This window comes from Akebia trifoliata, chromosome 9 (assembly GCF_017979445.1).
Source record: "Akebia trifoliata isolate Shusen 1 chromosome 9, ASM1797944v1, whole genome shotgun sequence".
Lineage (NCBI taxonomy): Eukaryota > Viridiplantae > Streptophyta > Magnoliopsida > Ranunculales > Lardizabalaceae > Akebia > Akebia trifoliata.
In genome coordinates this window covers 22494530-22507267 of record NC_141383.1, presented here as the reverse complement: position 1 = coordinate 22507267, position 12738 = coordinate 22494530, and the positions used below count along the sequence as shown (strand labels likewise).

Below are 12738 nucleotides of genomic sequence, written 5' to 3'. Positions count from 1 at the left end.
CATCCAATTAACTGAGACAAACGAGTTAAAGCCTCAACCCTCTATCTTTCACCCTCAAATCAATTTTTTTTTAATTATATATTTTTTTGGGTTCATTTTTTAATATGAATCATTTCTGAATTTTTTCAGATTTTTTTAAATGGTTAAAAACCATTGTATCAATGTCAAACTAGACAACTCAAATGAGATGAGATGTATTGTCTGAGTCAAATCGGTATCAGAGCTGAACGAGATGAAACGTGATACTGAGTTTAAAAACCTTGATATATACACCTGAGTCAACCCAGACCCGGACGAGTTTTAAATCATGAAGCCTCACGTGCATTTCACGTGATTTCTGATAGTACAATTGAGTTGGATCCAGCGTTGAATTGCCTCTTTCAGTGAAACACACCTTAAATGTCAATAATCAAGTATGGTTGCTCATGTTCCCTCGCACGTGTCACTCAGATGGCTATATATGCATGTAAAGGTTTCTGTGTTATTTAATGAAAATCTTGATCGTTAATGCGTCCATGTGGGTTCAATAAGTTTGATATGACAAACAACTACAAATATATCTTCTTATTAAACTCAAAAATAAATAATTTTTTTTTTAATTTAAAAAAAAAAGAGGTTTTATTACTATATTAATCATTTGAATACACTAATTATTTTAATAATTTATCATTAATATATTATTGTAAAGTTACAAAATTATGGAAAGTACACAAATATATAAGTCATTATACGTTCAAATTTGTTATTTTCAATCTTAAAACACTTCCTTATTTTCTTAATTAACTCCATTTAAATCATATTATTAAGCTTATAAACAACAAAATAAATCACAAAATTTTAGGGTCGTTCGCCCCTCCAAAAGGTAATATGAGATTTTGACTTGATTCTCGAATACATCAAATCAAAACATATGGGGCACATGTGGAAGATAACAGATATACACCCAAAGAGCTTAGTACTGAAAACATCACAATTGGATTAAACTAAAGGACTGAAAGTCATTTTGGAGCAAACAATGCCTAACTTCTACAAACATTGCAGCGGCATTGGTCACGAGAAGGTACAATCATATCAATGGTGGCAATAATGTGTATAATCCACCAAACCCATCACCTAATGCTAAGAAGTATAGATGCTCTAAAGAAACAATCAAGAAAAACACCATCATTAACAATTAACACGTGTCATGGCATGCGTAGGACCAATAATTCTAAAAACATGATACCAAGTAAGTGCAATGAGATAGGATGGAATGCCAAAAGTCTACAAATAGTAATGATGATTAACTATGATGTTTTAAACAAAATGAAGCTGTCATGTATTGAATCAGATTGTACCTCACATGTGAGATCGCAATGGCTTGTCATTTCTTGAATGTTGTACATGTTTTATCAACTACTAAAAAAAATTATGCGCCATGTGAATTGTCTTTGTAGGAACAAGAAAGTGTCATACTCTTGCTAACTCAATGGTCCCTTGTCAAGGTGAAGTGCTAATAGACCAAATCATAGGGTCAAGAATTGCATATATGGATCACTTTGGGATGTACAATTCATGTGGAATCCCCAATGCAAAACGATTATGTGTTTCCCAATGAGAAGAGGTCCATGTGTAAAATGATTACATGTGCACCCTCCAAGTGTGTATGCGACTTGTCATTTAGTAGATTGATGAATGACTGGCTGATCATGACACACGAACTAACATGTGATTTTCATGTAGAATGGATTGCACAAGACTTCATAATCAAACGTGTGTCAGACTAATTTCTTGAGTTGAGAAGAGAAGAAGATACGAGTGAGAAAAAGAGAGAGAGGGTGGAGGGAGTAAGTGTTGGTGTAGTAGATGAGTGAGAATAGTTCAAGTGATGAAGTTTCTGTATTTTTACAACATTTTGCCGTCAAAAATTTCCTTAAAATTCTTTTCTTTTTTACATCTTTCTACCATACTTTATTGATGAGCCCACTTCTTTAAAAATTAACAAGCATGCGTGAAACGTGAAATACTGAAAAACTTCATACTTATAGTAATTCACGAGGTTTTACAATGGAACCAAGCAGGGCTTATAGTTGTAAATAAAAAAATACAGTTTAATCATTAAAAAAGTTCGAATCTCAACTTTGTTCTTCATTTTTTTATATATATCTTATAAATCCTCGAAATCAGTAAAAAAATACGTCTAGATGTTTTAAGAAAATATCTTTCTCCATTCGTCATTTAGATCAAAGATTATAAAAAATTATCGTAATCGTCGTTGGAAAATCTAACTATGTGAAGAAGTTGAGAAAATGTTAGTTTAGGTATTTCGAAGACCTTATACAGGTGAGATGAGGTCACACTGTTAAGAGACCACTCAAAACTTAGGGACTATTTAGAAAAAAAAAACCCCTCTTCTTAGGTTCTTGATGTAATTTTTCCTAGAGTTAAAAAGTCGTGCTAAAGTAACATTGAAATGGACATCAATTCTCACATTGCTGATATGGATGCATGTACAGGACCATAGATCCTTTTCATCGTATGATTCCATACATCCACGTTAACAATGCGAGAGTCGAGCCGATCTCCATTTTAATGTTACTTCAACATTTTCATAAAAGTTAAATAACCAATAAAGATTAAGTTGCATAGTCTTAAGATGCTCACCATCTTTCTACTCCTTGAATTTGGAGACTGACTTAAATTAAGGTATTTTTAACAAAGAGTCTTAATTTTCTGACACCCCCTCTAAAATACACTCTATGATGTGGCATAGGTTAGAATCATAGATTTTTTCTTGGGATACACAATTGTACATCTCCATAAATATGATTCGAACACATGCCACGTCAGGGAGCGTATGTTGGAATGGGTAGCGTCCGGAAATCATTATTCTTTTACAAATGTAACCATGCAATCAGGATACTACAGCATCAGCCAACAGCATGGGTAGCCCACAATCATGATGATCCTTAAAAGGGATCTGTAATTAACATTTCATGGCCCACGAATGAACGGTCTTGATTGATTACAGATAATTTGCAAATCCCTCCAATTAAATTCAAGTATTCAACTTAGGGATGACGCGGGAACAGAGTCAGAAACGGAAACCAAATAATAAAAAGAAAGAGCACGAGTCACGAGTTTTCGAACCACGAACCTACGTTACGTAACGTAAATAAGTCCAATAGATGGCACGTGGAAGGAGGACGTGGACAAGGAGCAGAAGGTGCTCCTCCTGTCCTCCTCTGCCCGCGAAATCTCGGGAAGAAAGAAAGAGAAAGATAGAGATGACGAGGACGATTTTTAAAAGGGTGAATCACAGTTGAATTTGAGGACGACGGTCATCTCTGATCTGTTGATCATATAGGAGGAAAGTTGCAGAGGAGAGAGGACGACTTCAAGCCGATCTCCTTCTGCAATTAAACCTTAATGGCTCTTTGATCTTCCATGAATTTCTCCAATGTTAACTTTCAGGTCTGTCTCTCTCTCTCTCTTACAATCTCACATTTCGTTTGAAAGGCAATCTTCAATCATTCAAGCTTCTGTTTAATGGTTTATAGCTTTGAGGATCCTTTAATGGCGTCGCTTTCTCTCTTTATCTATATCAGTTTATTTGAATGTCTGATTCGATTTTATATCTCTTTCTCATTTGCATAATCTTTCCATCTCTCTCTCTGTCTATTTCAGTTTCGGAGACTTTATTTTCGTTTGTCTCGTTTTCTTTTTTTTACATAATTTTTTTTATTTTCTTTTGCTGATAAATTGTCTTTTCTTATTTCGCGATTCGATTTCTTTATCATTTACTTTTTAAATTTTAACTTCTTATGTGCGACTCGACATCGACTGAAATTAAATTCTTTTGTCTCATATTTTCGTATATATTTCTGGTTAATCTCTTCGGATTTTTTGTCTTCTTTTACGGTATTAGATGTGGACTTGTTGTCCTATTTTGTTGATTTTTCCTTCAAATTTTTCGTGGTCCGTACGTTCCGATTCATCAATTTCTTCCTAGGTTCGTCTAAAAAATAGTTTTTTTTCTTTTTGTTTGCTGGAATTTCAGTTTTCAATCGCCACTGTCGTTGAAGATCGGTTTGTTTGTTTGTTCTTTTGTTAAATTCTACCTAAAATTTTAAATGGATAATGTTCATGTAAACCACAATTTGAATTTAGTTGGTGATTGTTAGTCTCTCTGTCTGATCTTATTTGCAGGGATTTCTCGATGTAAATGGCTGGTTTCAAATTCAGGGATCTCTGATATTGATCTTAATTTCGATTCTTCAAAACTACATGGAGTATCTCTTCTAAAAATTGGATTTAATTTTTGGTGTGAGATCTACCCTGATATGGTCAATTATCTCTCAGACAAGCCTGTGATGATTGTGGTAAAATTCTAAATTCATCTGGCTTTAATGTTTGTTTCTCATAATCTTTTTTTTTTTTTTATAAAAAAATTATTTGAAATTTATTTTTCAATAAAATGATGAGCAAAGAAGACAACTACATTACTGCCTACATGTGAAGGTGGAGCCCCACTTATAAAAGCTGGGAAGCTTCAGTCCCATGTTAGCCAGACTATAATTGAAAAGCCTGTTTTCACTTCAAAGCTTCAGAGTTTTGGCAACTCAAGGGGACATCTTTCTTCTTGTTGGTCTAACAGAGCAACAATAGCTGTAGTCTCACTCTCACACACATCTGGGTGCTTCTGAGTCATAATTGAAGCTTCTCAGACTCAACTTTTTTGGTTTCTAATAACAAAAAAACAAAAAACTTTGCTTGTTTTACTTTTCTCCCTTTATGTTGATGAGTCCTCTGAAGATGTGTTTGATACAGAAGGTAGTTGGGTCTGTGTGTGTGTTTGAAAATTTAGCAATTCTGTTTGGGGTCAGTATGATTGCAACTTGTGAGGAATTCCTTTTCAAGGGAAAATGATCATGGAAAAAATAAATTTATTGGGAAAATAAATTCCAATTAGGAAAATGATTAAAAATAGAGTTGGTTTTTAGTTTTGGGGTTGGGAGCAATCGTGAGACAATAACATTAGAAGATGGGAAAAGTATTTTCCGTGAGGGTCAGGTGGGAAAACAAGGGGAGTTGTTTTCCAGGAAAAATGTGCTTTCATACACCTGAATTCATTTTTCCAGGGAAAACCATTTTCCAAGTCCAATCATATAGAGCCTTGATTCTCTCTCCCCCGGTCCCCCCCGTCTGGATGTGTCAAATATAGCAATCCCATTCAATTCATTTGATGCATGCCTTGCAGGGAAGAAGAACGTGCTTTACCTAAAGTTTGAAATTACTAAGATAATATTCCTCTATATATGTTTGTTGGCTTGAAGGTTGGTTAATAGATATTACCAGTAATATCATGCTAAGTAAACAGTTACATACATAGTACAAAATAGGAAAAATAAGTTTGAAGCGTTCATAAATAGTATAATTGTAATTTGGAGTCCTTATGTATTTTTTCAGAATTGAATTCTTGTTTATGCCAATCACAATTATTCTGAGTTTTTTCTAATTAGCAAATGAGGGATGGACCACTTTTCTCCCTAGATTAGTTTGGTAGGATACTCTTTTGTTTCATTAACGACTTGATTATGTTGATTTGAAATATCCTCAAAGCAAAGTAGGATCATTTGTTCTTGGTGTACATCTAGGTGGAATTCACATACTATGATTCTTGATGTGCTCTGATTCGGAGGAAATACTTGGCAGGTCCTTTGTTTTCCTGGCTGTCTCATGCTGTATTCCAGACCTTTTCGTAAAGTTGGTATTTTATATGAAGATTATTTCTACTGTTCTTGGGATTAGCAAAAGCAAGTCATCATAATGGGTGGCTGTGTATCAGCCCCGGAAAAGAAAATGAAGTCCCGGAGGAAGTACCGTCTTAGATCCAGCAAATGCCGTGGAAAGACTTCTACTTCTCTCCCAAATGCACCCAAGAAACGGATTAGTGATTCTGGAAAATTAAAAGACTATGCTGTTAGTGAGTTTGTTCATGTTGATTTTGAGAAGAGTGCTAAGGGCTCCAATTTGAAATATCATCTCTCCCAAGTGCAGTGGCACCAGAGTCAAATCGATGCGAATGGTAAACTCTCCCCCTCTTGGTTTATCTTGATAAAAAAATTTAAAAGAAAAAACAAATATATGGTTGGTTGGCTATTGTGATCATCCTGTCAAGCTGATATTTGACCTTGGAAGTTTTTCTCTGTGGAAATATCAAACTTCTTATCACGGACCTTGTCTATGTGAGAGTTTCCAGATACTGTCTATCTATGATTTCGTACACACTAAGCTTAGAAATTTACTCAGTTCATTATCTTATGGCATTGTTGTCTCTGTTTGAAGAACCTTGTAGATTCTCTAGTTCAGTAGTATGCATTTGAAAATACAGATCTTTTATGGGTATATTGTTGAGGAATTGAGGATTGGCCATGGTTGACTTGCAGTTGCACATAAACAAACCAGAGAAACCCCAAAGCAATCACACTTGACATATTTTCGTGGTTCACTAGCTTGGTCTACACCCATGTGTAACTACGTCTAAAACTTCCAACATATCCATATTGATATTAGAAGCACAAAATAAGGCAAAGATGACTTAACCTAAGCCTCAAAACCAAGCACAACAAGGCTCCTGGCTAGGGAGATGATCCTGCTGTTATTAGCTAAATGGTCTGTGAGTCCCCAGTTTAGGTATTGCTAACACGACACAGGCTCCACTTCCAGTCCGCTCTCTATCTGAAAACCCTGCCCGGAAAGGCCAGGACAAACCCAATACAGAAGTTTACCCTGAAAATAGGATCAGTGCATTTGCTCATAATATGAAGAATTTTTCAAATTCCTGTTAGTTATTAAGTGTTTCTGATAAACTTGACTGTTTTTTTTTTTTTTTTCATTTTTATAAGTATTTCCGATAACTGTTGACATGGGCTTTATAAAAACAATTGCTTCTTTTTACCCACTTAATGTACTGTGAAATATTCAGCTTTTCATGGTAGTACTTGTGCTGTTAAAAATTGAAATGGCAGTTGTCTTCGTCCCAAGTTCAAAAGGTTGCTTTCTATTGGCTATTTGAGAATTGACATTGGAAGTTTTTTATTTTTTATTTTTGCAGTAATGTGCCAAGAGGAAGCATGGTTTGATTCTGTCAGTATTCTGGAGTCTGATGATGATGATGACTTTATTAGCGTGCATGGAGGTAATGCACATTAATTTTTAATTAATTTGTAGAATTAGGAGATCCAAATTACCCTGTTCAGCCAAGCATTTAAGGATAGTCTATCATTGATATAGTTGTAAGCATGATGTTAATGTGTTTCACCCACCATCCAATGGGTCTCACCTGGGCGGCCTAACAACCCAAAAATTAGTTCCACTAAGAATTTGAACAACTGATCTTCAGCATTCTTTTGCACTGTTACAAATTTTCCTAATTGTTCAGAAGATATCAAAATATTTGAGGGTTTTGATTCAGCCAATTAGATCAATTTCTACATGGGATCCATCTGATGCTAGATCTCTCCCCTGCATATTGTACACCAACGCATGCCATCCATTGCGATACCATTGTACTATATGCATTGTTTATGACCTTAAAGGGAAAAACATTAGTGGTTTTCTTATTCGAATTCAGTTGTGTTGTTTGTCTTCTTGCAGACTGTTTTCCTTCTGTAGGAAATGCGATTGGGAACATCTCAAGTACCCAAATGTTTCCATATGAAACTGCTTCATGCTTTGTGGATACCAACTGCAAGTATGAGGACTTTTATGAGAGCACCCCAATATCATTTGCTGTTGAACATTATATGAAAGTAGAGGGAGGTAAAACTGAGAAGTACTGCAAAAATGATTGCAATGAAACAGATGGATTTACAGTTGTAAGTACCCAAAGTTATGAGCTTTCCTGTGTAGCAAACGATGATGAAGTTTGTACCAAGACGAAACAAGCTTTAGAGGATTCTTATGGAAGCTTTAATGGCGTGAAAGAGGATAAACGTGATTCTGAAGAAAAAACTCAAGAGAACACGTTGAAGTCTTGCTTGCCCCGGTTAGTCCCTTCTGTCAGTTTCAATGAAAAGAATGAACCTCCGTCAAGTCCAGGTCGACCATCTCAAAGGAAGAAGTCAGCAGTTATCAGGGTCTCCTTTAAGAGGAAGTCCTGTGATGGAGACGAAGCTACTGAATTTTGTAAGCATATATCTGTTGATTACTTAATTTGTAGCCTTTTTTCCTTCGGTAAATTTTCTCTGAACTTTTTCTTGAAATATCAAGTTCAAATAAAGATTATTTCCTTTAAACTCGTCACAAATTTATTAAATTTTGATCATCACTCGGAATTTCAAAATCAATAGGATGTACTGTAATTTCTAAAATTGCTTCTAAGAGTTCTGGTATTGCTCCAAGACCAGCTCCCACTCTCTCAACCACCCAATATTTACAACTACATGTCCGTATTCACTTGTTGAAATCTAAATAAAGTTCTTTTGGACAAATTGGGTAGTACATCTTGGATATTTTTCAAGAAAATGCTTCACTGCTGGTACTGCACATTGATTTTGCAACCAGTGTAGTGTCTTCTGTCAACAAAATACTTAAATACACTGTTTGCATGTCAAAAGTTCAATGTGAAAATTTCATTCCCAGGATATAATTAACTGTTAGATGTCTCAAGTGACTCAAGACTTGTAAGTCATAACCATTTATTTCTTTGCTTTTGACACATCATTATTCAGTTAACATAATATTTTAAAGCTAAAGATAAGAAAACTTATATGGAGGTTCAAGCTTGTAATGGTATCTTGATAACATTGTTAGTTTTTCCTTTTAAAAATTTAAATATGATTATGTTTACATAATTTACTCAGGTGCTTCAAAGAAATTCCTATATCATCCCAGAGCTGGACTTCTCATTCCATGTTCAACAGGAGAGAAGCCAACTTCAGGATGTTGGTCAGCAATTTCACCTTCGGTATTTAAACTCCGCGGCGAGAACTATTTCAGGCGCGTTATTTGTTTGCTACATTCCACCATATACCACATATGTAGACATCGCAACTATTTAATTCTCCTTGTTAACATTTTATCAAGAATTAACTTTCTCAAATTTGGCAATCTATCATGCAGAGATAAGCGTAAATCCCCGGCTCCAAACTACTGCCCTTATACCCCTATTGGAATTGATTTGTTTGAGTGCCCACGAAAAATACATCACATAGCTCAGCACCTAGAGCTTCCTTCTGTTAAAGCACATGAGAATGTTCCCTCACTCTTGATTGTTAATATTCAGGTATCTTGTACTACATTTCATTCCTTCATTCTCCTCTTCTCTCTTTCTTTCCTTTTTATTTTTAATGTTGGCTGTGACTTGCTAATTAAAATGGAACTTTTAAACTCATGTATATAGTACTAGATCCTGATTTATCCTTTACCGTGCATCTTCTTATATCCCCCTTTACAGCTTCCTACTTATCCTGCTGCAATGTTCCTTGGTGATAGTGATGGGGAAGGGATGAGCCTTGTATTATACTTCAAAGTTTCCGAGACTTTTGATAAAGAAATCTCCCCTCATTTTCAGGATAGCATCAAGGTAGTTTCCTTCCTGACTACATATTTCAATTTGCACATCGGCACAATTTTTTTAAATGTCACTATCAGCACAATTATTCAACCCAGAAATGCTCCATTGTACTGTTTTTATGTGAGACTAGGCAAGGCTAACTTTCCTTTTAAATTATGTTTGTTTTGTTATCACTCTGCTATACTTCGGTGTTAATAAACCTTATAAAGCGTGAATGAATTTTTCTCCCATCCCAATAGCTAGAAGCTCTTTTTTGGGTTTTGGGAGGGAGGGGCGCCACCTCCTTTAAAAGAGCTGAGTTGCAATTAAATGGAACTATCACACTCAAAATAGCTACAGGCTTTTTGCCATAGTATTAGGTTACTTGTATACTAAGGATGGAGACTTATTGTTCAATAGAGGTGCTATGAGATTGATGCATACCAATAAAATTAAAAGGAAAATTTTATAAGACGGTAGTAGGACCAGCTATGTTTTAGGGTGTTGAATGTTGGGCAGTCAAGAAGTATGTATACTAATAAATGGAGCGTAGCACAGGTGAGGATGTTGAGATGGATGAGTAGAAAGACTAAGAAAGATAGAAGTAGAAACGAACACATTTGAGAAATGTAGGAGTAGCTCCAATAGGCCATAAATTAAGAGAAAAGCAATTGAGATGGTTTGGGCTCCTTGAACAGAGGCCAATTATAAAACTTTTTTGTTTCTAGTCTTTATAACATTTGAGTTGGCTGAAAATATTTTATTTTTCTTTCTACAGAGATTGGTCGAGGATGGAATGGAAAAGGTCAAAGGGTTTGCGAAGGACTCCACCATTCCTTTTCGGGAAAGACTCAAAATCATGGCCCGGGTGCTTAATCCAGAGGATTTACACTTGAGTTCCACCGAAAGGAAGCTCTTACATGCTTATAATGAAAAGCCAGTGCTTTCACGTCCTCAACACAATTTCTATAGCGTAAGTTGTACATTTGTTTATGTCATTAATTTCTTAAGGAAGTATGCATTTCACTTCTTGGTGTAGCACCATCATGGTTTTTAAACTCGTCTGAGACGAAGACGTATCGCTCGAGTTAACTTGGTATTGGAGCTCAACGAGACCAACTCACAAAGTATTTTGAGACGACTGCGTATCATGAGATAAGTGAGTCGTCTCGGACAATATTTTCCAATATCTCGGGCGATACGAACAAGACAGCGCAGAAAATATTTAACTCGTGAGTTAAACGAGACGTATTGGACGAGATTTTGAAAATCTCATCCGAGTTAACCGAGACAAACGAGTTAAAGCCTCAACCCTATATTATTTCACCTCCAAATCGATTTTTTCTAATTTTATATTTTTGGGGTTCATTTTTTAATAGGAATCATTTATGAATTTTTTCATAAATTTTTAGATTTTTTAAATGGTTAAAAACCATTGTCTCAATGTCTACGAGACGAGATATATCGTCCGAATCAACTCGGTATCGGAGTTGAACGAGACGAGACGTGATACCAAGTTTAAAAACCATGAGCACCAACCATGTAAATAAAACAACAAATCCTTATCCTAAAGATTTGGGGACTGCTAAACGAATCCTATTCATGTATTCCACTTTGTCCAACGCCAAATCTTTTGTTATAAAAAGTGAGTCTATCCACTTTCACTATCTCCGCATTTTTTTGGGTCTTCCTCTCACTTTTTGAGGGCCTTCAACTTGAATATTTCTTTAAATTGGGGCCTTAGTTAGTCTTTGTTAAACATGCTAATACCATCTCAGTTGACCTTTTTCTTAGTTTACCGCCTATTAGTACTCTTACATTTTATTAAATGTGTTATTCTAATTTTATCTTTTCTAGTCTTTCGACTCATCCATCTCAGCATTCTCATCTTTGCTATGTTATTAATTTATTTACATTATACTTCTTGACTGTCTAACATTATAACCTGTCTTACTACCATCTTATAAAGTTTTCCTTTCAACTTGATTAACCCTTCAATAGCGTACCTCCACTTTAACTATCCAAATACGATTATACGAGCTACATTTTCCTCAATCTCTCCATCTTTATGTATAAAAGACCCAAGATTACGAAGTGTTCGGTTCAAGGTATTTCGAGACCTAATTACACAAATTAGGTCAGTCAGAGGTACTAATCTAGTCAAAAAAAAAACTTCCTCTAAAATTTAATTTTTATGTGGGACTAGCCTAGTAGATCCCAACAATGACATGTGAGAAACATGCAATCGGCGGGGGTCCAGTAAGCGAAAGATCTCACCTGGGAGGTTTCTTAAACTAAAAGATAACCTGATGGGGTGTCATCAGTAATATGGTTTTTGTTCATACAGTCCACATAAAGTATAGTTACTGGTTCAATCATTTTGCGCGTTTCAGTTTGGGTCCAACCTGAACGCATTCTCTTTCTTCTTGGCAATGTATTTTCCCTTGAAGGAGAAGTTATTATAAAACAATTTGTAACAGGAGTTTATAAGGAGAAATTATACTTTGCTCACCACCCTATGATGTGTTTCATTAGGGCCCCAATTACTTTGAGATTGACCTGGATATACACCGATTCAGCTACATATCAAGGAAGGGACTTGAAGCATTTCGGGAACGTTTGAGACATGGAATACTTGATTTTGGTTTAACCATACAGGTATAAATACACTTTCTTTCCCAGTTGATTTTGAAATTCAGTTTTGAGAGAAAAAATCATTTCTTCTAAAGGACCCAGTAGTAGTCAACCTTTTAACCTCTCACCTGGATCTTGAACTAAGTCGAGTAATCACAGTGAGGAGCTCAAATCTATTGTTTAGACTAATACAGCAAAGCACCTTTTTGAGTGACAGGCACAGAAGGCGGAGGAACTACCAGAGCAAGTCTTATGCTGTCTAAGAATGAACAAAATTGATTTTGCAAGTAGCGGACAAATACCTACAATCATGACCCTTGACGACAATTGATTGATTGATTTGGACCTGGAGTTAGTGGGGGGATATGGCATAGAAAGGTCCTGAGTGAGAGAAGTCCATTTTGTAATCATTCGGAACAGCATTTGCAGCCTCTAATTTAAATGATAATACACCAAAAGTTGTTCGGTATTAAATGGTGCAAAAAATCGAAAGTCCCATCTCATTGTGGTGGTGGTAAATAGCTACCCACAATCCATTTTGTTGATGCCTTCTTTCTCATCATCTT

The 12738-nt window shown here is 35.5% G+C and overlaps 1 protein-coding gene across 3 annotated transcripts; it reads left to right on the top strand.

Moving 5' to 3' along the window:
• The first annotated feature begins 3198 nt into the window (after positions 1–3198).
• Positions 3199–12646, top strand: LOC147394723 (uncharacterized). 3 transcript variants are annotated; one of them, XM_086453191.1, is made up of 11 exons: positions 3199–3453; positions 4189–4361; positions 5695–6067; positions 7097–7180; positions 7639–8169; positions 8847–8982; positions 9106–9268; positions 9440–9568; positions 10317–10511; positions 12074–12196; positions 12390–12646. In XM_086453191.1, the coding sequence occupies exons 3-11, from the start codon at positions 5809–5811 to the stop codon at positions 12501–12503; spliced, it is 1734 nt and encodes a 577-aa protein (XP_086309317.1). In that variant the 5' UTR covers positions 3199–3453; positions 4189–4361; positions 5695–5808; the 3' UTR covers positions 12504–12646. The 3 variants fall into 3 exon arrangements, with proteins under 3 accessions (XP_086309317.1, XP_086309319.1, XP_086309318.1); XM_086453193.1 differs by lacking the exon at positions 3199–3453 and adding an exon at positions 3968–3991; XM_086453192.1 differs by lacking the exon at positions 3199–3453 and adding an exon at positions 4045–4068.
• The last annotated feature ends 92 nt before the right edge of the window (positions 12647–12738 follow it).

What these genes read in the sequence shown, in the direction of transcription:
- LOC147394723 (XM_086453191.1), top strand. Translation starts at nt 5,809, where the DNA reads ATGGGTGGCTGTGTATCAGCCCCGGAAAAGAAAATGAAGTCCCGGAGG. An exon ending in TCTTGATTGTTAATATTCAG is followed by an intron (nt 9,269 to 9,439) that starts GTATCTTGTACT and finishes CCCCCTTTACAG; the next exon opens with CTTCCTACTTATCCTGCTGC. An exon ending in CTCAACACAATTTCTATAGC is followed by an intron (nt 10,512 to 12,073) that starts GTAAGTTGTACA and finishes GTGTTTCATTAG; the next exon opens with GGCCCCAATTACTTTGAGAT.